At 41.3% G+C, this 27,348-nt stretch overlaps 3 protein-coding genes across 7 annotated transcripts; 2 read left to right on the top strand and 1 right to left on the bottom strand.

Moving 5' to 3' along the window:
- The first annotated feature begins 11 nt into the window (after window positions 1–11).
- LOC125292320 (glucose-6-phosphatase 2-like) lies at window positions 12–1,663 on the top strand. Of its 5 annotated transcripts, XM_048239539.1 has the most exons (6): window positions 12–241; window positions 398–507; window positions 667–750; window positions 831–849; window positions 881–1,002; window positions 1,115–1,663. In XM_048239539.1, exons 1-6 carry the CDS (start codon window positions 24–26, stop codon window positions 1,624–1,626), a joined length of 1,065 nt encoding a protein of 354 aa, XP_048095496.1. In that variant the 5' UTR covers window positions 12–23; the 3' UTR covers window positions 1,627–1,663. The 5 variants fall into 5 exon arrangements, with proteins under 5 accessions (XP_048095496.1, XP_048095495.1, XP_048095491.1 ...); XM_048239538.1 differs by lacking the exon at window positions 831–849 and having other exon boundaries at window positions 667–763; window positions 893–1,002; XM_048239534.1 differs by lacking the exon at window positions 831–849 and having other exon boundaries at window positions 667–772.
- Window positions 1,664–3,749: 2,086 nt separating this feature from the next.
- Window positions 3,750–16,168, bottom strand: abcb11a (ATP-binding cassette, sub-family B (MDR/TAP), member 11a). Its single transcript, XM_048239941.1, has 27 exons — window positions 16,101–16,168; window positions 14,492–14,504; window positions 14,325–14,379; window positions 13,779–14,020; window positions 13,563–13,647; window positions 13,289–13,422; window positions 12,899–13,070; window positions 12,504–12,628; window positions 12,196–12,370; window positions 11,917–12,030; window positions 11,674–11,784; window positions 11,459–11,584; window positions 11,142–11,345; window positions 10,808–10,978; window positions 10,390–10,585; window positions 10,216–10,291; window positions 9,857–9,965; window positions 9,607–9,774; window positions 9,271–9,375; window positions 8,938–9,099; window positions 8,521–8,724; window positions 7,696–7,937; window positions 7,419–7,575; window positions 6,442–6,639; window positions 5,829–6,035; window positions 5,470–5,616; window positions 3,750–4,680 (listed from the first exon to the last, which is right to left on the bottom strand). The coding sequence occupies exons 2-27, from the start codon at window positions 14,494–14,496 to the stop codon at window positions 4,480–4,482; spliced, it is 3,891 nt and encodes a 1,296-aa protein (XP_048095898.1). The 5' UTR covers window positions 14,497–14,504; window positions 16,101–16,168; the 3' UTR covers window positions 3,750–4,479.
- Window positions 16,169–22,834: 6,666 nt separating this feature from the next.
- On the top strand, window positions 22,835–27,126 carry dhrs9 (dehydrogenase/reductase (SDR family) member 9). Its single transcript, XM_048240068.1, has 5 exons — window positions 22,835–22,939; window positions 23,693–24,010; window positions 25,630–25,888; window positions 26,003–26,166; window positions 26,287–27,126. Exons 2-5 carry the CDS (start codon window positions 23,695–23,697, stop codon window positions 26,526–26,528), a joined length of 981 nt encoding a protein of 326 aa, XP_048096025.1. The 5' UTR covers window positions 22,835–22,939; window positions 23,693–23,694; the 3' UTR covers window positions 26,529–27,126.
- The last annotated feature ends 222 nt before the right edge of the window (window positions 27,127–27,348 follow it).

The raw sequence follows: 27,348 nt of genomic DNA, 5'->3' as shown, positions 1-27,348 counted from the left end.
GTGTGAGCGTTTGCTAGCCTCCGATGGACTTCATCCACAGCAGTGGGGTGCAGGTCATCCAGCACCTCCAAAGCAACTACAAAGACTACCATGACTTCCTCAACTTCATGTCGTCCGTCGGCGATCCACGGAACATCTTCTCGCTTTATTTCCCACTTTGGTTCCAGCTCAGTCAGATTGTTGGGACTAAGATGATCTGGGTGGCAGTCATTGGTGACTGGCTCAACCTCATTTTTAAATGGTATGTGTTTTCTCCAAAAATACTCTTAAACTTAGCAGTCTTTAATGAAGGGAAATGTGTAGGTAGAGATGGTACTGTTGAATTGATATTCACTTTTTACATATCCTTTTCTGTTATAAACACTGTGTTATTAATTAAACAGCTGTTTAATTTCAGGATTTTGTTCGGACATCGGCCATACTGGTGGGTGCAGGAAACCCATTTCTATCAGAACCATTCTCTACCTCAGCTCGAACAGTTCCACATCACCTGTGAAACAGGACCAGGTAGTTAGACACACCAAATACTGCAACAGGTCTTACCCTTCCACGTGACTTGCTGAACTGCAACATGAGGGCTTGAATTTCCCCTTGGGGATCAATAAAGTATCTATCTATCTATCAATCTATCTATCTATCTAACATTGCAACATCTTTGTTTTGCAGGTAGCCCCTCTGGCCATGCTATGGGTTCATCGTGTGTGTGGTATGTAATGATCACTTCTGCAGTCAATTTCACAAGACCCCATAGTGACACAACCTGCCAAGAATCGCAGAGGTACGTGCATCCATTATACTATTCATGTTACGTTTTACCATAGGATAAAAAGATAGAGTTCCAACAGTGAAGTATATTTTTTCTTTTTTTTCAAATGCATAGATTTCGCCTGGTGTGGTCATTCCTCTGGATTGCATTCTGGGTCATTCAGATTAGTGTCTGTGTCTCAAGAGTATTCATTGCCACCCATTTCCCCCATCAGGTCATACTTGGGGTTTTAGCAGGTACTCTAAAACGGTCACAATCACATCAAAAAATGTGTGCTATAAAACAAATGACTTGGGAAATGAACTGTGTTCCACTGCTCTTATGTGGTGATGTGCTTTCTCCTATCAGGCATGCTCGTGGCAGAGGCGTTCGAGCACATCCCCTCCATCCACACAGCCAGTTTCAAGGTCTACCTCCAGACCAGCCTCTTCCTCTTCTCCTTCGCCCTCAGCTTCTACTTCCTGCTCAAGCTGATCCACATCGACCTGCTCTGGTCCATCTCCAAGGCCAAGAAGTGGTGCGTCAACCCTGAGTGGATCCACCTGGACACCACACCATTTGCCGGGCTGGTGCGCAACCTGGGTGCCCTCTTCGGCCTCGGCCTGGCCATCAACTCACAGATGTTCCTGAAGAGCTGTAAGGACAAGAACAGCTACAAGACGCGCTTCAAGCTGACCTGCGTGGCCGCCACGCTCACCACGCTGCAGCTCTACGACCTCATAAAGGTCCCCACACACACGGAGGTCCTCTTCTACACGCTGTCCTTCTGCAAGAGTGCGGTGGTGCCACTCAGCGTGGTCGCCCTTATCCCGTACTGTGTCCACCTCTTGATCGGGGACTCAGAGAAGAGATTGGACTAGGCTGGGTTAGGTGTAAATATGCTGGATGTTCAAGAGTATGAAGTCATTGTCTCATCTTGTGTTTGATTTTTTTCCCCAAAGAGTTTTTTTTGGTCAAGGAATCAGATGTTGAGATGATACACTCCGTGTTGTCATACAGAGGTTGTGTACCATTTTATTGGAGTTGTTTACATATATGTTAGTCTAAGCCTTTGTTTTGTAATGAAAATAAAATGTTAACAGTAATAAGTTTCATTGTTTTATGTATTATATGTGTATGCAGAACCTATTATGGATTAGTGCTTTAGAAAAAGCACCAAGTATTTTGTAAATATTCCTGAAATGTATGATATTCTTATAAAGTTGTCTGTGTATATGAATATATATATATATATATACCAAATAAAAATCCTTGTTCAGAAGAGGCATAATTAAAGGCCTAATTAGTAAAGAATAAAGCCATTACTGAATTACTGAGTAAAAAGAAATGGATTTGTAGTAAGACTCTTACCTGCAAACACATCAGCTGCATGAAACACTTATGTATGGTGATATTTTGGAAAGAGAAAGCAATGAAAAACATAATAGTTCTGTTATTCTTCTTCTTAACTTCCGTTTAGCCTTTCAGAGTACTTATAATAAGATGCAATTTAAATATGCAAATAAAAAAAACAGCAACCTTGTAAACACAAACAGAGTGACCATAGAGCGATCTATAGACATAACACAATTTTACCAGCACACCTTACTTGCATGTGGTCATCATTACATGAGTCTGTTTGGGTGTCAGAACAGCTGCTGATTAGGCTAATTTATAAACAGCAATCACACAAAACAATGGTGTAAGATAAAGTTGATGAAACTAGACAATGCTGTATCATTTCTCATTATTCTTATTTTTAATTTTATCATCACATTACTGTACATTATGCAAAATGTTGTTCATTTGCTTACATGCTTTTGAATGATATAAGCCCCTAGAGAATTATTGTTCTGGTAAGATGGCTAATTTCCATTATAAATGCCTCCATTTGATGGCTTATGGGCAGAGCAGATCATGCTTTGTTTTTCTCACCCTGAAAGCAGGATCCATTAGTTATGTAATCTGTCTAAATAAATTTGGTAGGCAACCATGAATGAGATAAAATGCAGATTATATAAGAACACTCACAGTGCACTTCCACAGGTAAATGTACAGTCATCAGCCATCACTAGGAAACCACAGGAGGTCCTGTTAGACACGCTCTAAGTTCTCGCCACTTTGTTGTCCCCACCGCACTGGCTTAACCTTCAGGAGGACCTTAGTAAGAGCCACAGCGTTTCCATAAGTAACACTGAAAGTCTAGATATGTTTCACAAGATGAAAGCACGTGGCATGGCAACAGATGGTGTGAGGCAGTCAGGTCCACAGTACAGTATATACAGTACAGCTTGTGGTATATCAAGGTCTTCAGCAGTGTTGAGGTGGTGCAATTACAGTTTTTCTCAGTCGCTTTTGGTGCTTTTCTCACATCACTATTAACATTTGCACAGCAGTTAGTGCATTTCTCAAAACAATTAGTGCAAACTGCAAAACCTAATGGATAACCTGCAAAAACACGTCAGTTGCTCAAAATGGATAGTCCATTCCTCAAAAGCAAGTATTTATGTCAATGAAACTGCCAGTGTCATCAAAATGAGAAGTCTTCACACCATCGTTTATGAACAAGATAGTAAATGGCTTTGTCATGTTTTCATTATGGTAGTTTATTCTCTCAGTGTTTTTCCATGCAAAAAAAGATCTCGGTGACAGAACTCGGTGAGAACTCGGGTCAGAGAGAACTCGGTGAACTCGGAGAACTCGGTGACACTGCCTGAACATGCTCAAGACAGCACTATACAGTACTTGTACAGTCATTTGAAAACTACAGTATAGTTAGAAATTGCTGTAGTTAGGAGAGTAAGTGAGTACAAGACACTGAATATGTACGTTTCACATTTTTACTGTATATGCTCTTTGCAATTCTACAGCATTAGAATTTTATAACTAGTTCACCAATTTTGTATGTAATGACTCAAACAATGAAATGAAGACTATTAGTTTTATTGGGAACGACTATTCAGCATCCATAAGTATAGTTCATTTTGACTGACATGACAAAGCAACTGATACATGTCCAAAGGCATTTGCAATTTGTTCAGAGGAAGGAGAAATTGCTACTATGATGTGCACAAATGACTAAATGTTGTGGAGGTTGAACTAATAGTTATGAGAAAAAGAAAAACATTCTCAATGTGGCATGCTTTTTATAAACATACAACATATCTGTTTCCTGACTTATCCAACACATTTCTGCTATAATGCCTTTAAAAACAGTATGTCTTCATTTTGTTGAGCAAAGATTTTTTATGAGGCCCTGCACTAACAATTTTAAATTTGTATTATTTGACAAAACAATGCTGTTTTTGCTCGCACAGGTATTACCCCTGATGTAAGTGCATGCTTTGTGTAGAGCACTCTCTAGTGGATGAGATGGTGCTATGATGACAACCCTAAAATGAGGTAAAACTCAGATCCAAAGGTTATTGTCTAGGCCTACAGTGAAGTTAATAGTAATGAAATCTATATGGCAAAGTCCTTTATAAGTACTAGAAGGCCGATGATCTGTAGTACTGATTTACTACTACTACTACTACTACTACTACTACTGAGTAAAATAAAATGTACAAAGCACATCTGATTCAGAGAATATAAATACATTATTCTAATAAATACTTCAACTATGTCTTCAGTCTACCCAAATGAAAAAATATACAGTATACAGCAGCTTTATAAACTCATTGCAGTGATAGCAAATTATGCCGTTTTGAAAACAAATGCAATCCTCAGGTGTCTTAGCTGATGGGTGCTCCAGTGGTGACTAGTTTGTAGTATGCAGCCTTTTTGGCCATCAGTTCGTTGTGCGTGCCTTTCTCAATGACCAGCCCCTGGGACATGACGGCGATGATGTCCGCCGACTGGATGGTGGACAGCCTGTGGGCGATGACGATGCAGGTCCGGCCTCGCCTGGCCACATCTAGCGCAGCCTGCACCGTCTGTGGGAGGAAGACGAAGAGACCTCTGTCAAAATCTCTCAGGAGAGCAAAGAGTTGCACTCGTACTTACTATTCAGGAGATGTGGGAGTTAGAGGAGGAGATTTTAGAGTAGGAAGAGGACAGCATATATAGGGCTTGTATTTTGCTATTCTATGGTGTAAGTTGCTTTGGGTGAAACATGGAAGGAGGGCATTTCAAGAGAGGAAGAACAGAATATGACAGCAGTGCATTATTTGTACTTGTTTGCTCATAACAAGTAATAACATCAAATAACACTCTGATATACCCATGCAGAAAACTGATACTGACCATGCCAATGATGGCCCCCCACGAGGTCTCATTCCAACAAATCCGGCCCACTACCTAATATGAGTTTGACACCCCTGTGCTAAGTGGACATAAGCATAAGCATAAACAGAGAGAATACGGAATGTATGTCTTGGAAACTATTGTGCAATGTGAGAATAAGTCTTTGATAAAGATACAGGGGAAAGATTGAGCTGAATGATGGCAAATGCCTCAAGTTTATGAGGCCCTGCTGGAAAGGTACCACTCACTTCACCTTAAGGAACATTCAGACACACTGGTTTAGAAGCTCAGGCACAACTCAGCAAGTATTCACCTGTCCGGACATACCTGTCTGTATATAGCTGTCTTTCCATACCTGTCTGTACATACCTGTCTGTACATACCTGTCTTTACATACCTGTGAGTGCATGTGTGTGTGTGTGTGTGTGTGTGTGTGTGTGTGTGTGTGTGTGCGCATGTTAGTATATGCTGAACTGTACCTTCTCACTCTCTGTGTCTAGGGCAGAGGTGGCCTCATCCAGCAGCAGGATCTTGGGTTTCCTGACAATGGCTCTGGCGATGGCGATGCGCTGTTTCTGTCCGCGGCTCAGCTGGGAGCCATGGGCCCCAACCTGGGTCTCATATTTCTGTATGAGGGACACAGTCATAACCGTCATCCAGTAAAACACTGACACTCTGAAGGACTATGACTTTGGCTGGACAAGTTCTTAAAAGGTATGTGTCTTTCTTGAGGCTGTCAGTCTCTTTGTGATCATACAATTCCATGTAAAACTCAAAACCTCCTTTGAAGGTCTAATCTGTGAAGTGTATCCATAACGGTTTGATCTGTGCGACTCACTTTTGGCAGTGTCATCACATAATCGTGGAGAAAAGCCTTTTTGGCCGCGTCCACGATCTCCTCCATGCTGACGGCACGCGCGTTGTCTCCATAGGCGATGTTCTCTGCAATGCTGCAGTCGAACAGAACGGGCTCCTGGGACACGATGCCAATCTGAGCCCTCAGGAAAGGCACACAGATCCCACACGACGGCTGCCCGTCTATCAGCTGGACATAAGACAATGGCCAGCAGATTACTTGTGTGTGAAAAGTATATGCACAGATGTGTCACAGAGAGCAAACTGAGAAGTCAATTCATCAGGGTGAGGACAAGAAGTGTAATGTGGATTTCCATTTTGTTTTGAAACACTATTTCTCTGATTTAGTCATTTTTTTTGTAGTGGTGTGTCCTTTTTAATGCTCCAAAACTCAAAATACCACTTAACACAGCTTTTCTTTGAGGTGTGCCTGCAGAGGAGCAGAACCATTTAAAACTATGTAAATATTATGCCTGCCCAGGGTGTTAGGTGATCAAAGCACCAAGAACTGTTTGAAAAACTCACGACAATGAGTAGCACAGCAATAATGTAATTTGCTTATCTGACACATGAGACAAAGGGAGTTCATGTCGTACCACTTTTCCCTCATCAGGGTCGTAGAATCTCTGCAGCAGCTGCACGCTGGTGCTCTTCCCACAGCCGCTGCTGCCCACGAAGGCCAGCATCTCGCCGGGCTTGACCGACACCTCCAGCCCCCTCAGCACCTGAACGTCCGGCCGGCTCGGGTACGTAAACCTGCAGTCCACAAACTCCACTTTTCCTTTGAAATTATCCTGCCATGTAGAGAAGGGTGGATTATGGACTCATATCTTAAACTTGTTATACTTTATGTCATTTATTTTGTAGGTGGGGGCCTTTCATAATCCTGCTTCTTTGAGAATGTTCATCCAGGGAGGGGCGCTGTGGCGCAACATGCTACAGCAGCACCATGTACGGTTTCAAGTGCCCATGGGGACCCAGGTTAAAATCCGACCTGCGGTCATTTCCTGATCCCACCCCATCTCTCTCTCCCACTTACTTCCTGTCTCCCTTCACTGTCCTATGTAAATAAAGGCAAAAGTCCTAAAAAATATGTTTTTAAAAAAAGAGAATGTTTGTCAGGTATCTTATATGTTGGAATGTGTCCCTGCGCAGGCATATTCTCACATGTGAGGTATTGAGTGAATATTTAAAAAAAAACTGAGGGGATGTTGTCTATTTTTTTTTTTTTTTTTTTTTTATGCCTTTAATGCGACAGGATAGTGGAAGTGACAGGAAGTGAGTGGGAGAGAGAGTCGGAGTGGGATCGGAAAGGACCCGCGGTGAGAATCGAACCCCGGGTTGTCGTCTGGTGGTGCCCCAGCCAGTTGCGCCACTGCTGGGGTAAGGGGGGATGTTGTCTATGTTGCCAGCCAGTTGCGCCATTGCTGGGGTAAGGGTGGGGGATGTTGTCTATGTTCCCAGCCAGTTGCGCCACTGCTGGGGTAAGGGGGGGGATGTTGTCTATGTTCCCAGCCAGTTGCGCCACTGCTGGGGTAAGGGGGGTGTTGTCTATGTTGCCTTTCTCTCTCACCCAAGTCTGTCCCTCTGCTGGGTTCGCAATGATCTTTGGGACTCTGTCAAAGAGGGTGAAGAGCTGGGCTGCGGCAATCTTTGCTTTGGCATAGTCTGGGGTGAAAGACGACGCCTTCCCCAATGCAGTTCCACAGGTCACAACTGCTGCAACGACTCTAAACACACACACACACACACACACGCATATATTGTGTCCGTATAGGTTTCAGGGTTTTCAGTGTTGAAACTGAGCACAGTCAAATGCATGACATCAGTATCTTTTGAAATAAACGAACCTGAACACCATCATGTAATGAAGCCCTTCCTGGCTGACCAGGTAGCCACCATATCTGAAGGAGGCTGCGTAAGCCATGAAGATGACACACTGGGAAAAGGCGAAGCACACACCATACACGTGGGCCTTCTTCTTGGCCGACGTGTACGGGGCCTCCAGCTGCTGCTCATACAGCTCCACAAACTGACCCTCTTTGGCCAGGCCTGCGATGGTCCTGATGTTGGCTATCGCCTCACTGGACACCTGCAAGGACACAGATTCATTCACCATCTGCAGCAAATATGAATGGAGGATAATGGATAATGGACCTTGAATTTCCCCTGGGGATCAATAAAGTATCTATCTATCTATCTATCTATCTATCTATCTATCTAATGGATAATGGATAAGCAGGAGCTTCACAAGGGGCAGTCTCTTTCATATAGAGCAAACATCTACAGGTTGGACTGATGAATCGTGGTCAAGGTTAGTTGCAAAAAAAAAACAGGCAAATAAAAGGTAGGATGTTGTCATGTTCACATTCTTAAAGGTAAATATTATGGCAAAGGGTTGTTGATATTTGAACTCTATAGTCTATTAAATTCCTGAAGCTATGTGTTGATTGGCTGGCTCATTGGTTAATGGGTCAGTACAAGCCACTATGTTTGTTGTGCATTTACGGAGCCGGTACTGTGTGCATACACCAGAGTTTTCTAAACAGCACACATTAAACGGACAGTGAGGGGTCCATGAAAGAGCAGTACAATGAATTTGACCCAAAGTGGATGGCAATAGCAGACTGCATCTTTAAAACTAAATGCAAAACCACTTGATACTGTAAACACACCTGTCCTGCATCCTCCATGGCCTTCTTGTCTTCGTTGGCAAAGCCAGTGAGCATCTTGGCCTGGAAAAGTCCAGACAGGCCGATGAAAGGCAGGAAACAGATGACCACCAGGCTCAGCTTCCAGCTGAAGTAGAAGGCAATGATGATGGACGCGCCGATGTTGGTGAGCGAGTTCACGATCATGCCGATCTGTGACCCCGTCGCCTGCATGGACAAGACCAGACAGGTCAGAGGAGCTGGAGAAATAGTCAAATCCTTAACCGTATAGTCAAATCTCCTCATAAGTAAACAAAAGTTGAGTCACTTGATACCAAAAATCCACATGGACAAAATAACTCAATGACCCAAATGGTCTGACACATTAAAAATACGCCACAGCCACCTTTCATGGATCACTGTCTGAGCACGTCCACTTACCCCTTGCACCATGGAGGCGTCAGTGGCCAGTCTAGTGGTCAGTGCCCCGGGGCTGTTCCTCCGGTCATCAAACCAGCCAATGTCCTGCCTCAGGATGGCTTGGAAGCCCATCTTCCTCAGCCTGCGCGTCAGCAGCTCTCCAGACTTGGCAAAGGAGTAACCCTTCCCCACAGACCACAGGACCACACATAAGCAACCTCTAAATGGTTCAAGTGCACTGGCAGTGGGCAACTGAGGACTTGAGGGTGTCTTAGTTTAGCACACCTCAGCAAAATGGTGGTTCTTAATATATATTTACATTGAATGCAGATGCATTGATAGCTGGAAACTCACCTGTAAAAACTGTGAGATGAAACTTGTCACTGCCACAATGACAAACAGCACACATATTCCATGAATCTGCTTCCTCTGTTCATCCAGGTCAGTGATGCCAAACGTCTTCAGATCAACAGGACAAGACAAGATACAAGATGTTGCAACACCATGAACATTAAAAAGTGTTGCCACAGACACAGACAGTTGCTTAGGGGAAACTAAATCATAGGATATAACTACTCATATTTTCAATGAATCAATTCAAATCAATGAATCCATTCAATGAGTCAATTCAAATCAACGAGTCAATTTCTATTATACTTGGTTGTAATGAAACACCACATCATGTCTCACCCCTAGGACCTGGCTGAAGAGAAGAGCATAGATGGGGTTGACTGAGCCATTGATGCCCGCTCCGAGAGAACCCATCAGCAGGTAGGGCCACTCCGAGCGGTTGTACCTCAGGATGCGAGTTATCGGTGCCGGCTCAACATGTTGCTTTGGGTCAGTGCTCTCATCTGTCTGCAGATTCAGATGAATATGAAGCCTCACACTGGACTCATGAGTAACACTGTGTGACTGAAAACAGAGAGGCTTAGTTTACCTCGGGGATGTCAGGGTTGTCTCTGTCTTTGTCAATCCGGAGTTGAGCAGATATGGCATTAGGGATATAGTCTTCTGACCGCTGAGACCGTGATCGCAAGCGCAGAGATCTTCAAAAGGCAAGGCAAGGACGTACTACATTAAATCACCGCTTCATGCACATTTAGTTGTCAAAAAGCTATTTAGTTCCTTCATAAGACCCATTCAGAAGTTTAAGAAGCAAACTACTTACTGTATAATATAATATAAACCAAACTTGTGATGTCGGTACAGTGTATCTTTATGTCATGACATATTCTAGTGAAATCGGGATTTCATAGCAAGAATTCTGTTCACTGTTTATTAGGCACAATGCATTACCTTGAACTGGTATGGCTTCCTCTACTAAGGGTTCTCTCCCTCCCAAGAGCTACCTCTGTTCTCTCACTTTCAGATGCTGAAATCACAAATTCATTACCTTAGGACAAGAAAAATATACAGATGAAACCTGCCCTCTGTTCTAAGCCCAGTGTCTGTGCTGATGTTCTAACTCACGGTTCCTCACTGTGACCGGCTCCTGTCCCTGGTTCTGCAGGGTGACCAGGGTGAAGTACACACCCTTCCTCTCCATGAGGTCGGCATGAACGCCTCGCTCCTCGGCTCGCCCGTGCTCAAAGCCGACGATCACGTCAGCGTTTCGGATGGTGGAGAGCCGATGGGCGATGGTGATGGTGGTTCTACCCATGCGGGCCTGAAAGCAACATTCAGGAGAGTGCATTGTTGGCACAGATCAAAGTGCACTAGAACACAGGAGTTCAATCATTGAAATATTAATGATATTTAATTATAATATTTAAATAATTATTTTGGTCATTGTACATTTTGTTTGCGTGGGAGATGTCCCAGATATAATGGTGGGTCAGGTGCAGCCGTAATTGAACATATGGGAATGATAATATTACACTAAACTCACCTTGTCCAGAGCCTCTTGGACCACAGCTTCACTCTCGTTGTCCAGGGCAGAAGTGGCCATGTCCAGGAGCAGGATGCGGGGGTTCCTGACCAGAGCTCTAGCGATGGCAATCCTCTGCTTCTGACCTCCACTCATCTGTCCACCACCCTCGCCCACCAGAGTCTCAAATTTCTAAATCCGCATGAACAAAATATTGCCATTTATTAACTACATGTGCTACCTTAACGGCATGTATTTCAATATGGATTCTGTCATCATTATGTTCCAATATATCTTCTATTTCATTATTTTGTGTCCGTCTGAGGTAAGGTTAGATTCAGCACTGGTTATGTACCTGAGGGAGCTCCATGATGAAGTTATATGCATTGGCCTGTTTGGTGGCCTGGATTATGTCCTCCATGGTGACTCCAGGCCTCCCGTAGCGAATGTTATCCATGATGGTGGTGGCAAAGAGCACAGGCTCCTGCTCTACAATGCCAATCAGAGACCGCAGCCACTGGATGTTCAGAGTCCTGATATCATGGCCATCCAGGGTCACCTAAGGTGGACATGAACCAAGGGCACTTCCTTTAGCCAAATGCCTAATTCAGAATTGATGCAACAGATATCTACAACAGAGTAGATATTTATACCATGTTCTGAGGGCATTACCATTCCTTTCAGGGGGTTGTAAAATCTCTGAATGAGCTGGACTGTGGTGCTTTTTCCTGAACCACTGGGGCCGACAAAAGCTGTGGTCTCCCCTGCTTTTATCACCATGCTCAAGTCATTTAGGATCTAAATAACAGAAAAGCAGGATTGCTTTAAACACACTTTTAAAAAGGACAACTTGTAAGGGAAGTCATTTAAAAACAAACCAAACGCACCTTCACATCTGGCCGCGAGGGGTAGTTGAAGTCAACGTTGTGGAATTCGATGTCTCCTTTAACCCGCTCTAATTTGTGCCCTTCCTCCGAGAGACAATCGATCTCTGGCTCCTGAGGAGAAAAAGGAGAGGTTGGGTGCCATTGTGAAGGATGGTGATTAATTATTTACAAGGGCTCATTGATTTCCTGACAGCACTGACAAAAACATCCCGCAGGGTGTGTTTCTGCGACTGCAGCTCTCACCCTGTCGATAGTGTCGAATATGTTTTTGGCTGCAGCCCGCCCTGATGCAAAAGCCTCCAGGCACGGCGATGCCAGACCCAGATTCATAGCAGCCATGAGGATGCCAAAGAACACCTGTGGAGACATGAGATACGTTGCATTATACTGGGCATATGACGCATTCCGACCAACCATGCAGTACGTGAGCGTCACTGTCTGCCGTTGCACACGTACAGCGGATTTTAAAGTTGCTCAACAAAAATGCCCAAAAGGTACAAAAACACAGTGTTTTCAACACACCTGGATGAGATCACCAGGTGATAGTTCTTTGGTGTCGATGACTAACTTGGAGCCGTACCAGAAGGCCAGGGCATAGCAGAGGAAGATTATGCACCAGAGGTAACCCTGGAACACACCGATGATGGTGCCCTTCTTCACCCCCCACGTTTGCGCCTCCTCAAGGTTCTGGTCATACCTGAGAAAACAGATGCTATCCATGATGCTTTGAGGTCAAAAGCCATGCTGACCCAACACTTCATGTTCAGACAGGAATGTTTCCGTATGTCAGGACTTGAACACAGATAGTTTAGTGTAGCTTTGCACAGCACCTCTCAGCTTCCTTCTCCTCCCCTCCAAAGGCTGCAACGGTCCTTATGGAATAGAGCACCTCGTCTGCCACAGCTCCAGCTTTGGCGTAGGCTTTCAGCTCCCTGCCTGTTAGCCTAGCTACAGCCTTCATATCAAAACACAATCAAAACCTTGCAGATACCCATCAACTCAAGCTGTTGAAATCATAATGGGGCCAACTGCTTTCAGCAGTTTCAACATGAACTGTGAGTAAGTTGTGCAGAGCCTGCCCCTGGGGCAATGATTTCTCATTTCATCTTGAGTCACTTCTGAGCATAATTGCTTTACTACATCTACTGGTCTGGGTGAGTGGTTGTGTCACTGTTGAGTCTAGCCACACTAAATAAAATTCACTGTAAATATTTCTTAATCTTACCATGGCCATTAGTCCAGCTCCCAGGCCAACGAGTGGACTCACTGAAAGGACCACAAGTGTCAGCTTCCAACCACCGATGAAACCCACGGTGAAGCCAAAGATGAAGGTAGAGATCCTCTCAATAAAGATGGACACCTGGTCTGCAATGGCATTGTTGATTTTATTTATGTCACTGGAACACAGGAAAAAATAAAAGATTTAAAAGTTATGAACATATTGTGAGCAATACAAAAACAATCCAGACAGATAGAATTAGCATGATTGAATGCATATCAAGATATTACAAGGCGTTTCTACATAACTGCAAGACTACAAAATGTACCCATGTATCAAAATGTACACATAATCAGTTAACCCAACCACACTGACTGAGAGTTCTGTAGAACTTACTCAGATATCCTTGTGTTTAATTCTCCTACAGAATTGCAGTCAAACCAACCGATTTCCATCCGCATGATTTTACGGAAATAAGTCTTCCTTATTCTTTGAATCTGTCTTGCAGCTGCAGAAACCCAGAGGGCAATCTGCAATCAAAGGTTAATGGGTGGATGATCTACCCTCAACAAAGACTTGTTATTCCAGAATGTACAAGGATATTATTGACCATAAATGTCTTTAGCAGAGTCAGTCATCACAGCAATGGAGTCGTTGTTTGGTTACTTACTTGAAAATAACTGACAATAAGGACGCCCACTCCAATACCAACAAAGTAATATGCAAAAAGTGTCATGTTAGATTCAATGTCCACCCTGTGTAAAAACAACGTAATTGGTTAACTGGCATTCCAAACTTAAAATGATGTGACCTAAAAATATGGTCAGCAATGTCTCATCACATCCAAAGACACAACCCACATCTGATAGTAAGACATATTACATACCCACAGAGAACAGTAGTGTTCTCAGTTGTCTGATATATAGACCCATTGACCCAGGAGATGGTATTGTTGATGCAAGTCTTGTTGGGGTCTCTCAGCACCTGCATCTCCAGCTCGTAGGACACAAACGTGTCGGTCATCATGCCATAGACCAGCAACATGAGGGGCGAAGCAGCGCCGTGGATCAGCGCACACACACCCCCCACCACCATCATCAGGGTGTCCTGCCAGGTGGCAAACCGGAACTACAAGAGACATCACTGGATTTAGACTCACTGGAATCATGTGGTAGGCCTGTAGTGTAATTATGAAGCATCTGAAGATGCAAGCCTGAATACCACAGTGCAAACAATCTTGTTGTGTTAAAAACGCTTAACATCATCCTAGAGTTTTAACGATTTGGAATAGTGATTGTACAAGTAAAGTTTGGCATAGCATATCAGCATCAAATCAAATCCCATACAGCCACAAATCCCACAGTTAGCAGAAGTCATTTGTATATGTCAGGGTGCATATGTGTTAAAAAAAAAAAAAAAAAAAGATAGTTACCAGTTGAAAAAATCCGACTCCTAAAACTCTCTCCTCTTTCTTCTCCTTCTCTTTCCTGGAAATAAAAAATGAAGCACTGTAGTTGGTCTTGGGTGATACCATTCATTCTATATTCACAGGTTTAACATACTGTATGTTTAACATGAAAAATAATGAACTGTACATACCCCATTATGAAGCCTGTGAATGAAAGTAAAAACAGCAAAAAAAAAACCCATCAAGTGACAAGCCAGTTTTGCATATATCATGTCAATTCAGAAGACTTGAAGAGACAATTTTGGGACTATTTGAGTTTTGCATTATTTGTGTTTATATGTTTTGGTTCAACATGACCTGCATGACCTGCTGGATGGTCCAATCATGACCCACGCTCAGTGCTGCTTGGCAGACACTTTTTTCCAGGCATTTCAGATATCCCAGGTATGTCATTGAGCTCATGCTACCATCCCTAATGAGGTCACCAAGGCCAGGAAAACAGCCCCACAACTTCACACCCCCACCACCATCATAGGTATCAGGAGGCATCCGGTTCTTTCTAGCGTAGTCATCGCTCTATGTACACCAAACCCACCTTGAGTGTTTGTTGGCAAAAAGCTCAATTTCATCTGACCGTAGAACATAATTCCAGGCAAAGTCCCAAAAATGTAGCAACTACAGCCATTTACATTTGAAGTTGTATGACAAGACAGACTTTTTCCTGGTATGCCTTTTAAATAATATATTAATATGGAGGTTAATAGTTAACATAATAATAGGATAATTATTATAGATATTAAAATGAAAAAGAGTTGCATTCAGATAAATATTCAGTTTGTATTGTATCAGGATATCTTGTGGGTTCAGCCATTCACAGATGAAATAGAATTAAAATTGTATAAGATAACTGCACCTTTCAATAGTTTGTATAAAGGCTGGACACAATGTAAATTGTTATGTATTGTTAAGTATTGACTACAATCAATCAAACCTAGATGAAAAGTAAAATTTGTCCTCAGAAGTTAGTTTAAAAATATATCATGTATAATTTGTCCTCAGAAGTTAGTTTAAAAATCTATCATGTATAATTTTTACACTTAAACTATGATTAGCCTGTGCTACTGCGAAGGCCATGCTGTTACTAGAAGTCAAATGAGGTAAACCAGTCTCTCCAGATATTCCAGCTTCAATTTGGGTTCAACATACATCGTTCTTCAATATGGAACTACACTAGAGAAATGTGACAGAACTGGAACCACACATTTTTGTTCAAACAATGAGCTGGGAGTTTGAACTATAGAACAATAACAGTTTGAACTATTGGACCATGTACAACATTACTTGTTGAGCTGCAATCTTGTAATCTGATGGCAAAATTGATTAGACTTCAGTGGTGTGAATACATCAAAAACATCAGTTAAACTATTTGAATATTCTAATTCTTCACATCAAGAAAAAAACCTTCACAATGACACTATAGTGGAATTCAAGTCTATTGAATAGTTAGACAGTAAAGTGTAATTGCATGTGCACAGGTCAGATTTAAGAATATATCATCATAATATCAATTCTGGTAGTTTCTCAAATACTGTTATAAACTGTTATATATACTGTTAACCATGTTCATGAAAGACCGTCTACAACTATCATGTGCTTATACAATCCATTATGCAATCTTGTCTCAAATAAATTTCATGAAATAAATGATAACAGCAATTATTCTCAAACTGTAAAAGGCTATAAATACACACATGCATGTTTACAAATTAATAAACATTCAGATAGAAGCACCAACTGTACCTTTAAGTCGTTCGCCTGTGGGCTTCCTTCAGGTGTTTGGTCAGTATCAGTGACAGAGCAGCTCGTCCACAGGAAACTCCAATCTCTGGACCTGTGCACTCCCTCCACTATCTCCCCTTCTATTAGGCTGATAAGAGTCAATGTTACGCCTTGGCCTTGTTCAGTGTAAAAGCGGTGAAGGTGAAGGTACGCTCCCTGGAGCAGCAGTGGACGGGCTCCACCAACTAGGGGTGGTTTATGTAAAATGAATGTAGAATGTAACCATGTGATATGTGTTATGAGTCTAACCAGATTAGATGGATAAAATGAGGCTGATGTTATCACGTTGAAATCAACTTACTCATCAGAAAATGACTGTCCTAAATGAATAAACTGAAGGCCCTGCCATATATTTTCACTGGACTGACTGGCTTATTCCTCTCAAAGCTCAGAAAAACTAAACATAAACTAAGACTTTATGGATTAACTTTGAATGAAATAGTTGTAATGATTTTGTGATGATTCACCTGTGAATACTGATTTATCTAAACAGTAAATACATGGGATGCTCCATATATGCTGTATCCTGACACTCTGTTTGAACAGTAATCAAATGTTCTGTATATCGCTGATTATCACTGATAATAACTAGATGTACCGCATAGCGGTACAAAATACGACAGCCGCTCAGTCCTGTACATCCGTTCCGCGAAAATAAATCACACTTCAATTTGTCTCCATATTTTACTCCATCCCCCACTCTTGAAACTTTTGTGTATGCCTGAGTGTGTGTGTGCGGCTGCACAGAAAGTAGCCTACTGGTGCTGAAAAGGTGAATATATCGTTGAATAGCCAAAGAAGATGTAGCATTGCTATAAAACCTTTAAAATCTCTAAACAATCACAAGTAGGGTAGTTCATCACAGTTCATCCATTGCAACTGGATTGATGAAAGGTCACTTACACCTGTAGGCTACATTGTATTTGGGAAAAGCAAAAGGTATCAGCATAATGTTATTTATTTATTTATTTATAAACAAAAACATCTCTGTCAGTTCCATGCCGTTTTCAACAGCTATCAAAAACAAAGGTCATTTTTGGATGGATGGATTTTTTGTGAATGTTTCTTCTTCTACATAAGATTTTAGTCATCTTTAGTTCATGTATACTTTATTGTCAATGCACAAATTAAGTAACAGTAGTCTGAAACGTTATTGTTAATGCACAAATTAAGTAATAGTAGTCTGAAACGAAATGCTGTTTTACATCTAACCAGTGGTGCAAATAACTGACATGTCCAAATGGGCCTTGATTAAATCGTTAAGCTAGACTGTTCATACACATTTTAGCGGGCCAAAGTTGAAGAGCTGTTGTCTGTTATTGTTCGTGCAAATATAGGCTGATTCATGTTCCCTTGCATTGTGTAACTGAGGTCCATGGCTAGTCTGGCTTTCACCAGACCGAGCTCACTCTTTTAAGAAATCAAAAAATAAATAGCGGGCAGATCAGGCTGGGTTCACCCAGCCTAGTCCATAGGCACCCGATATTGTTTAATTTTCCGATTGAGATATCCACGCTCTGGCTATTCTAAATGCAAAAATGCATCAGGTAGTTATGACAAAACTATAACTAACAAACTAGATCCTAATAGAAAGCTGTTAGCTTCCCTAAGCTACAGGTAGGCTTATAAGGTAGGCCTATTTACAACATAAATTGTCAATAGTCTATGCTGGCGACACAAATAAAATCTCATTTGGAAACCAATGGCTTACGCCTTACAGTATCAAGCGGACTTAAACTGCCATATCGTGGCGAAAAGTTGTAATAAAATTCACGCAGCTCCATGAGTCAAGGAAAGCGCGAATGAAGTAGCCACTTCTAAATGGGACCCACTACACAGTAGCTTAAGGTGTGTTGCTAAAGCAGCCATAATGAAATGAAGGAGTCATTGTTTGGATACTTCACACACATGCTTTTTAATTTCACAGACTACAACTACCAAGCTGGAATCAAAGCACATCGATTCCCCTCTCACACCCTGCACGCACTTAAAACAAATTAATTTGCTCAGCCTGTACGTCTAGTAGCAAACCATAGGAATTTGTATTGGCTAACACCGTGGATGTTATCCAATCACAGCGCTCTATTTTGTTAGAATCTTAAAGCGGGCTTAACAGGATAACGACAGTCCTCGCGACGGTGAACAACAAGGAAGGTGGCTATGGCGAAGCGAAGAGCGGTTGTTTGAATTGGCGTTGGCGTCAACTTTGGAGGAGTTGGACTTGTGCTTTTCTTTGAAAGTTGAGCAACACAATGCACTTAAGTCATTCCTTTTCGAAGGATGTATTTGCCGTTTTGCCGACCCGGATCACGGATATGGTCGTGAGCGCTGGCCTGTTGCATGCCTAGGCAGTTTGAAAGACAATTCTCTGCCCGCCCTTGGATTAAAGCGAGGTGAATGGCTCGATTCCAGACTATACATTTCAATGATATAGGATGGCCCGCCAACTATCAGACCCGGTGTAGCGTTGGTAAATCTTCCATTGCACAGAATGATTTTTTGTAGCACGTGCAACAAAAGACAGTCGAAGATACAATTACAGTGCTGCTATCAATTTGCTTGGTATAACCGCATTTATAGTTTTCTACAAATGCAATCAATCAAATTGGCCTCCATCACTCAACCAACGCTAACGGTAACATTACCTAGGTCCTTATTGATATTATAAGATTAACGCATTACCTGCAGTAAAAAACAAGCATGTCGATAAACATCCTCAGATTTATTTCGGCTTCAAGAAGAAATGGGAATTACATTTCATGTGAACATCGTCCTATCCTTATTAGGCGTTCTCTGCGGTAAACTACAGTCCTTGTAGGGAAGCGTCCATTGTTTTTCAACCCACTTTTAACTTCCAACAAAATTACGTCTCACTGCAACGATCGCCATCTAGTGGACAAGCGACTACTTATCGCCAATACTGGAAATGCAGCCATGATGATGATGAATATTTATTTTGGCTTTCTTTTAATCCTACTGAATTTGTAATTATGTATCGGCCGTTCTAATACCGATAGTATGTGGGTGCCTGTGTGTGTGTGCATGTGTATATGTGTGCACCGCCATCTACAGGCCAATGAGTGTACAGTCACTAAATGTACACATACCCCCAGAGAATGCCAGGTCAATCATACACATAAAATTTGGTGCAGTTCTGAACATCTTAACTGAAGATAGGGGCGATTAAAGCAGAATAATATTGCATTTTCATTTTTTACCGGGGGGATGCAAATCACAAATGAGTGATTATGGGCCAGGTTGATGTGGGCCCTTGAGACCAACATACCATAAAAGATTCTTCATCCTCAGTACCACGGTTCAGGTAGTTATTTAGGAAAAACTGCTTTTTTTGCGGTTCGGGGGGCCCAGCACGGGGGGGTGGGGTGCCCCCGGGGACAAAACAAAATTTTTCCGTAAAAGTCTAGTGGGGCTACATACCCACCAAATGTCATGTGCCCCGGTGGTTCGGTGTCCCGGGTATCGTTGACCAAAAATTCAGGAAGTAGATGACGGGGAAAAAAAAAAAAACTTTGACAATCCCTATATGACCGCTTCGCTAGCGGCGGTCATAATAACTACAATCAGGTTGATTTGGTTTCATTAATGAGTATTCAAATGCACCAGGCCTACACTGTATTCAAGGGGAGAAGTATTCAAATGCACCAGGCCTACACTGTATTCAAGGGGAGAAGTATTCAAATGCACCAGGCCTACACTGTATTCAAGGGAAGAAACATACATGGCACCCTGAAGTGTTGCTCCATTATTACTGCTTTGGTGTTTCCAGCGACGTAGACTAAAGACCAGACCTAAAGATCAGACCTAATCTGACACATTATGCCTCACAAATTCTTGTGCAGGCCATAGTTCTTTCCAAACTGGATAATTGCAATGCATTGTTAGCTCAACTGTCCTATCTGTTTGTGTAGTGAGTGAGACCATTACAGATGATTCAAAATGCAGCAGACCATCTTGTCTTGAATCAGCCAAAGATGACATAACTAACTTTGCTGTTAGTTACTCTGCATTGGCTTCCTATAGCAGTTAGAATTAAGTACAAATCCCTCACTCTGGCCAAAAGGACACTGAATCTGCACCTTGCTATTTCAATTCCATGATCCAGCTCTACGTCCCGTTTCCCACTGTGTTCCTCTGATGAGCTGCTGTGTCGACCATCCATTAACGCTAAGAGGTCACAGTCAAGACTCTTTTCTTCAGTGATTGCTTGTTGGTGGAATGAGTTAGCTAACTTGTTCTCAAAAAATTTTTAAAGACTCATATGTTCACCTTGCACTTAATTGATTCTGTTACGGATATATGGTTTGTATATTTATGGCTTCAAAATGAAAAGTCATTATTTTCATTTTTGAAATTTTATATTGATATAATGTTTGATATTGCTGTTATTATTACTATTATTATTATTATTATTATTATTATTATTATGCTTAATGAAGGTTTTTTGAGTTTATTTGAAACTACTAACTACTACTATTCTGTATTTATTCATAGGCCTACCTCAAGTCATGTTGGGACAAAAGCATGTAACAAATACCATAAACATAAACTATTTTCTCGAACTTGTTTTTGCTTTTCTGCTACGAGGTTTAGCTTAGACTTACAAAAAGCAGGTTAGAGACCATGGGAAAATGTTGACTCATTTTAACTTAGCCTTATGTGAAATTTACATCATCATGACATTTACAACATCTTAGAAATTATCAATGATGTGCTGTAAAAGAAGTACAATGACCGAGAGGCCATTAGTCTGGTACATTTCTTATCAGTGGCACACTTTTTATGAACATATTTACATGTAAGGAACTGCTTGAAAATTAGGTAATCCATTTTTGGGGGTTTGGTTGAGGCCATCTGATCTCTGGTGGTGGTGTGTGCTTGTGAGCATGTGTGTGTGTGCGCGCTAGCTAAATATTAATAGTCTATGTATCAGAAAATACTTTTGGGACTTTGTAGTATTGTATAGCTTCGTCTAATTGTGTGTTTAACATAAAACAACAACCACACCTATGATTGTGAGTCCAGTCAGAAATAGTATTGGCAGGTCATTGGCCGCTCAGTCACTAACTTGCAGAGAGATGTGAACTTTTACCATCATTATTATCAGCTATTAAGTATCACCTCAGACCACTTCAGACAAAGCCTCCTACTCATGACTGGTTGTAAAATACAGGACAATCTAGTCATAGTCACTTAAATGGAGCCAAGAAAGTTAAAAGACATCTGGTTTAGCCAAATGTTAGCATGGCAATTTAATGTGATATATAAAATATGAAAAACAGAATTTAATTTACTCCACTACTGCTTGTTTATAAATCCCTAAATGTACCTAATGGGACCTAATTACCTAATGGGACCTAATTACCTATAGACATGCTTCAGCAGTACTCTCCTTCCAGACCTCTCAGGTCTCAGGAGAAACACTTTGGTGTTGGTATAACCCGCTGTTTGAACTAAACATTGTGAAGCAACTTTTAGCTGCTACACAGTTCAGCCCTGGACACAACTTTCAGATGACATCAAGCCCCAGATGTAGCCATTTTCAAATCTAGACTTAAGACCAAACTGTTGTCAGATGCTTTCTGCTAACTGAAGGATCACTGAGTCACACTTTTATATCTGTCTTTTAATTATTCCACCCTGTGTTAATTAATTATTCTATTTAATGTATTTTACTTTTTAAACAATTAGTTTTGTTTTTATTTTAGCCATTGCTCTTTTATAGCACTGTATGGACTGCATTTTATTGATGTAAAGCTGAAGCACATTGAATTACCCCTATGTGGGCCCATGAATTGCACTATATAATCTAAATAAACTTGCCTTGCCTTTGGCCTAAACATTTTGATAGATAGATAGATAGATAGATAGATACTTTATTGATCCCCAGGGGAAATTCAAGGTCTCAGCAGCAGCATACATACAACACAAACACATTCTTTAACAGCAGAAAGAGTAATTAAAGTATATAATATAAAAACACAACTAAGCAGTAAGGACAGTAGAAGATAAAGAATATGCTAAATATACTAAAATACAAATTATACTAACACTTAATCTAAATCAATTCTAAAAACTAAGGTGCTCTGTGTGAATGAGTGTCATGGTGGTAGTGCAATGGTGATGGTGGTCATGGTGATAGTGCAAATGAGTAAGTCAACAGTGCAACAATGCAGAAATAAAGTAAAGTAAAGTCTATATATCTATATATTTAACTATTTAAGAAAATGTATAAGTGTGGCCACAGTTCAGCTGTGGCATGGAGGGGGGGGGGTTATGCATATGTGCTAATGTGCTAATATAGCACGCAAACAGTGAGGCATAAAGACAGTGGTACAAGTGGCTAGTGGACAGACAGTACCAAACATGGAGGGGGTGAAGAGGCAGACAGACTATGCAGAGAAGTCTATCTCTCCTCTTCCCTCAAGTGAGGCATTTAACAGTTCAATGGCCCTGGGGACAATGATGGTGGAGATTATGAAATGATACATCATGCATCTCTGAATAAGCTGTTTTTTCAAAGGACAAATCTTTCGCATGGTATACAAAATCTTCAAAACACTGTTCGTTGTGATCAATCATGAGTAGCCATGAGTATCATGTGATAACGCCTTTAGCCATATAGACCTATTAATCGCGAGATGGCGCACTTGCATTGCTTGCATAGTGTAGTGGGCTCAACCGGAAGGCTCAGTTCACTCGCTTCACAGTGAATACATCATATAGGCAGGCAGGCAGGCGTCAAAAAGATTGTTTGCCTACAGTAGGTCTACGTGATTCAGGTAGGTGAGCGCCTTATTTTAAAGAATAGAAACAAATAGGCTTACTCTAGTATTATGCATGTCAGTGATAATAGCATTAATGAACTAATACGCCAAACCTAAAGGGTGCATTTATCTGCTAAAAAGAACGTTCAAACAAGTTAGCCTACTGACAAACAAGTAACAAAATATTTGTGACTTTGCTACATTGGTGCTACAAGTTACAGTATTGACTAGGCTGCATGCATGTAGAGTAACAAGGCGGTCGTCATTGTTTGCTTGTTTCCACTGTGACGGTCGGTCGATGTGTCGATTTCTTAAAGTTTGGCTATTTGATACAACGAGCCAACCTGTCAGAGATGGACGGTAGTGTTTATTCTTTTGGAGCCTACTGTGCTCATGTCCAAATTAAATGAAAGTTGGATTCAAATCAAAAGCCATTGTATGCCTTTAGTTACAAACGTTTAGAAAATTACTTTGTCAGATACGTTCTTGATATTTTCTTCCTGGTGCTGATTGTATTGACAGTAGGCTAATCAAGTGATGACAACTATTTTTATTCAACACTAAACCGATACGGTTAATAGTTTACAACTTAAGTCAAGAAGGCAGACATTTTGTGTAATGGCTCACCACGGACTTTGACCTTCTGACCGTTTAGGCCTACCCTTCACGTCATTAACAAATCCTTTACAGTGAACTAAGTTTTTATTTAGTTCTGAATGCTTACTCAATTGCACATGCTTACAGGTGATCCTCTCATTTCCTTTTCAGAAATGTTTTCCTATAGTATTCCTCTCCTGGTGTCATTGCTGTTTCTTATCCGCTGGTTCAGGGAAAGGAAAAGAGTGCCTGATCCATCAATGAAGTATATCTACATTACTGGCTGTGACACAGGCTTTGGGAACCTCCTAGCAAAGCATCTAGACCAACTGGGCTTCAGAGTTATTGCAGGCTGCTACACAGAGAAAGGAGAGGATGAACTGAAGAAAGCAACCTCGGATAGACTGACAACCTTGGCCCTGGATGTTAGAAATGCCGACAGCATCAGCAAAGTAGCAGCCAGCATAAAAGCCCAGGTTGGAGAGAGAGGTTAGTTTTTGAATGCATGAAGCTGCATGCTCAGTTTATCTTGATAAAGTATTTCTAGAAGAAAGATCTCAGTAGACCTCTAAATGCTATCCCTATTCTTTTCTGTTACAATGAAATTGGGCGAGTGGAGAGTATTGTTGTGCTCAGATGAGATTGTTCTAGAACCCAGTTGATGCAAGGAGGTACTCTGAATAAACAGGAAGACTAAGCCTTATCAAGATGTTTCAACACAATGTTGTAATGCAGGTAATGCATGCAACATGTAACATGAAGGAAGGCCTTTACGGATCCCTCGTACATGTGGCACATTTGTACGAGGGCAGCCGGGGCCTACTGGTTAGGGCTTTGAGCTTGTAACCGAAGGGTTGCCAGTTCGATCCCGGACCAGTAGGAAAAATGTGGGTGGGGGAAGTGGTTGAACTCTGCTCTCCCATGTGCCCTTGAGCAACGCACCTAACCCTTCACCGCTCCCCGAGCGGCGCTGTAGCTGGTAGCTCACTGCTCCAGGTTAGTGTGTGCTTCACCTCACTGTGTGTTCACTAATTCACAGATAAATGATAAATGCAAAGACCAAATTCCTTGTATACGCAACTATACTTGGCCTAGACACCTGATTTACAATTACATTTGTGACTGCCACAAGTCAATGTGCATGGTTGTAGAATCTCGCAATAGTAGTATTGCTAGTTGAACAACATAGCTAAAGTTATCTAACCAGTTCAGTAACATAAGTTGCTTGATTATGATTAAGAAAATGTGTAACCCCTTTCCCATTTGCTGGAGGGAGTGGCACAGAACATTTTCACAAAGTTGGTCTACATTACCGTGAGACAAGGTCCTGAAAACAATGACTATAAAAAAAGCCATATTTGCTAATGTTTTGTTTTGCAATGTAAACAGGAAGTTGATATGCCAGTATAAATCCAAAATGGAGTTGTGCATAGAGTCTATTGTCTTGGCAGTTATCCAACATAATCGCATTTATTGGAAGTACACAAACATATACAGTATGCCGATAATCTTAAGCACTTACCCTGATCATGAAATTACCCATATTATATTACATTATAACGCTACATCTAATCCTGTCTTGAGGTTTAAATGTGACAATGAAATGTTGAATGTGCAATGTTGCAGAAAGTCATCAGCATTACAAACAAATGATAATCATCTTATTATGATGTATGGTTGTTATGTTGTATGGTTTATTGTTTGCACGTCAGCTATTGATCACACATTTTAAAAAGTCGAGACTGGTCTGGGCAAGTTTATTGGGAGGAAGCCAAATAGTCAAATACCAGGTGTGCCGTGTGTATCTAGTGATGGTGTGAAGTACCTTATGGAAATATTATGATGTACTACACTCTATACACAGCATGTAGAGCGTTTGAAAATAATTGAATTGACACTTTTTGGTTGGTCTCTCTATTAGCATAATCAGACATGTACAGGTATAGGTTGAAAAGGCTGCCTGTTGCCACCACTGTTCTTATCCTTCAGATTGAACTGTAACACTCCCTTCAACAAGTTGTGTAGTTATTGACATAAACTGACTGATAGGAATTTTATGACCTCTATTATCATGTCCAACCCAAACCAAACTTGTTGGCTGTTGACAGGTCTGTGGGCTGTGGTGAACAATGCGGGAATATCTCTTCCCTCTGCCCCCTGTGACTGGCTCACTGTCGAGGACTTCCGACCCATGCTAGAGGTCAACCTGTATGGTGTCATCTCTGTGACCCTTAGCGTTCTACCTCTCATCAAGAAGGCCAAAGGCCGCGTGGTCAACGTGGCCAGTGTTTTTGGCAGGATCAGTCCATTCGGTGGTCCATACTGTTTGTCAAAGTATGGAGTGGAGGCCTTCAATGACAGCCTAAGGTAAATTTTGGAGGGGTTTTTATTTTTTAGTGGCTTGAATGCTAAGCTATTTGCTAGTCACAACCATGTGAGAGTAACTGTAAATTGTATTCACTGTTTTTGTTTGATCCACAGGAGAAATATGGCCCCTTTTGGAGTGAAAGTGTTGTGTATTGAACCTGGGTTTTTCAAAACAAATGTGACTGACTCAAGTATGATAAAACAGAACCTGCACATGTTATGGGGCCGATTACCCCAAGATGTTAAGGATGACTATGGAAGTGATTACATGGATAGAGGTAACCCTAATTCATTTACATATACGCAGTTGATAATGTTATTAACGTGGTGGTTAAACTGCTATTATTATCTAAAAGCTTAGCTATTGTGGACAAATGACCTCTTTCTTCCCTGGCTAGTGGGTGTAGCGTTGGAGTCCAGGTTTATGAAGATGCTGGACAGTGACCTGATGAAAGTGGTGAGCAGTATGGAGCACGCTGTGACAGCCGTGCATCCACGAACCCGCTACTCGCCTGGCTGGGATGCCAAGTTATTCTGGCTACCACTCTCCTATATGCCAACCTGCTTCGCAGACCTCCTACTGGCTAAGGATGCGGTGAAGCCTAAAGCTGCCTATGCCACACAACACAACCATGCTTAGACCAGAAAACAAGTTATACAACTGTGTTTTCTGGTAAACTAACAATGCACTTTGAATGTTTTAGTTGCTTATTGTGTCTTGTAAAGCTGCCATTTTATCTGTAAGTTCCAGTTAAGAATGACAGGCTGTACTGTAACAAATACCATGCCATGCCTAATGAATAACTGAGACCAGAAAAGACTGAAGTACTAATGTACTATTTCTAAGGTTACTAGTGTTGTGAATATTAATATTAATTAGGCATGGAGGCAAATCTATTGCACTCTAAAACTATGTACATGTTACCTTGAAAGTGAGGGAGTTGTAAGAGTTGTATTTCACAGTAAATGGCTACACACTGTGACTTACATTTGTATGTGCAGAAAGCAATGAGCAGTTGTTATGTTGTGATCCTTTTGTGATTGTCACATGTCACATGGTCACATGTAAAATACCACTCTGATGAGTCTATCGGGTCTATATTTCGTTTTACTTTGTTACCACCTGCATAGTACAAAAATATTATTGATATTTCACAAATTGATATTATTGATATTTCACAAATATTGATATTTCACTTGTCTTTTTTTTCAAAAAAGAATAAAACATTCTTGAATCATGTTATATGCATTTATGATCACACAACAAAGACCTTTTGGATATGGACATCTCCAATCAATCGTAGGTGGTTTCACATTCAGGGTAAGCAGTTTGTTTCAAAAGTGTCAAAATTAAACCTTGAAATATCTTTATTTGTTTTAATACACATCTGTTGAAGGCTAAACTTATAATACTTACAATTATCATCATGCATTTTCTGGCACACATACATACACATACT

This window comes from Alosa alosa, chromosome 3, assembly GCF_017589495.1.
Source record: "Alosa alosa isolate M-15738 ecotype Scorff River chromosome 3, AALO_Geno_1.1, whole genome shotgun sequence".
Classification (NCBI taxonomy): domain Eukaryota; kingdom Metazoa; phylum Chordata; class Actinopteri; order Clupeiformes; family Clupeidae; genus Alosa; species Alosa alosa.
The sequence above is the reverse complement of the archived record's forward strand: the minus strand, read 5'-3'. Positions and strand labels throughout refer to the sequence as shown.

What these genes read in the sequence shown, in the direction of transcription:
- abcb11a (XM_048239941.1), bottom strand. An exon ending in AACACTACTGTTCTCTGTGG is followed by an intron (nt 13,648 to 13,778) that starts GTATGTAATATG and finishes GTTTTTACACAG; the next exon opens with GGTGGACATTGAATCTAACA. An exon ending in GCCGGTCACAGTGAGGAACC is followed by an intron (nt 10,292 to 10,389) that starts GTGAGTTAGAAC and finishes TTGTGATTTCAG; the next exon opens with CATCTGAAAGTGAGAGAACA.
- LOC125292320 (XM_048239533.1), top strand. Translation starts at nt 24, where the DNA reads ATGGACTTCATCCACAGCAGTGGGGTGCAGGTCATCCAGCACCTCCAA. An exon ending in CTCAACCTCATTTTTAAATG is followed by an intron (nt 242 to 397) that starts GTATGTGTTTTC and finishes GTTTAATTTCAG; the next exon opens with GATTTTGTTCGGACATCGGC. An exon ending in ACCTGCCAAGAATCGCAGAG is followed by an intron (nt 779 to 880) that starts GTACGTGCATCC and finishes TCAAATGCATAG; the next exon opens with ATTTCGCCTGGTGTGGTCAT.
- dhrs9 (XM_048240068.1), top strand. Translation starts at nt 23,695, where the DNA reads ATGTTTTCCTATAGTATTCCTCTCCTGGTGTCATTGCTGTTTCTTATC. An exon ending in AGCCCAGGTTGGAGAGAGAG is followed by an intron (nt 24,011 to 25,629) that starts GTTAGTTTTTGA and finishes GGCTGTTGACAG; the next exon opens with GTCTGTGGGCTGTGGTGAAC. An exon ending in GCCTTCAATGACAGCCTAAG is followed by an intron (nt 25,889 to 26,002) that starts GTAAATTTTGGA and finishes TTTGATCCACAG; the next exon opens with GAGAAATATGGCCCCTTTTG.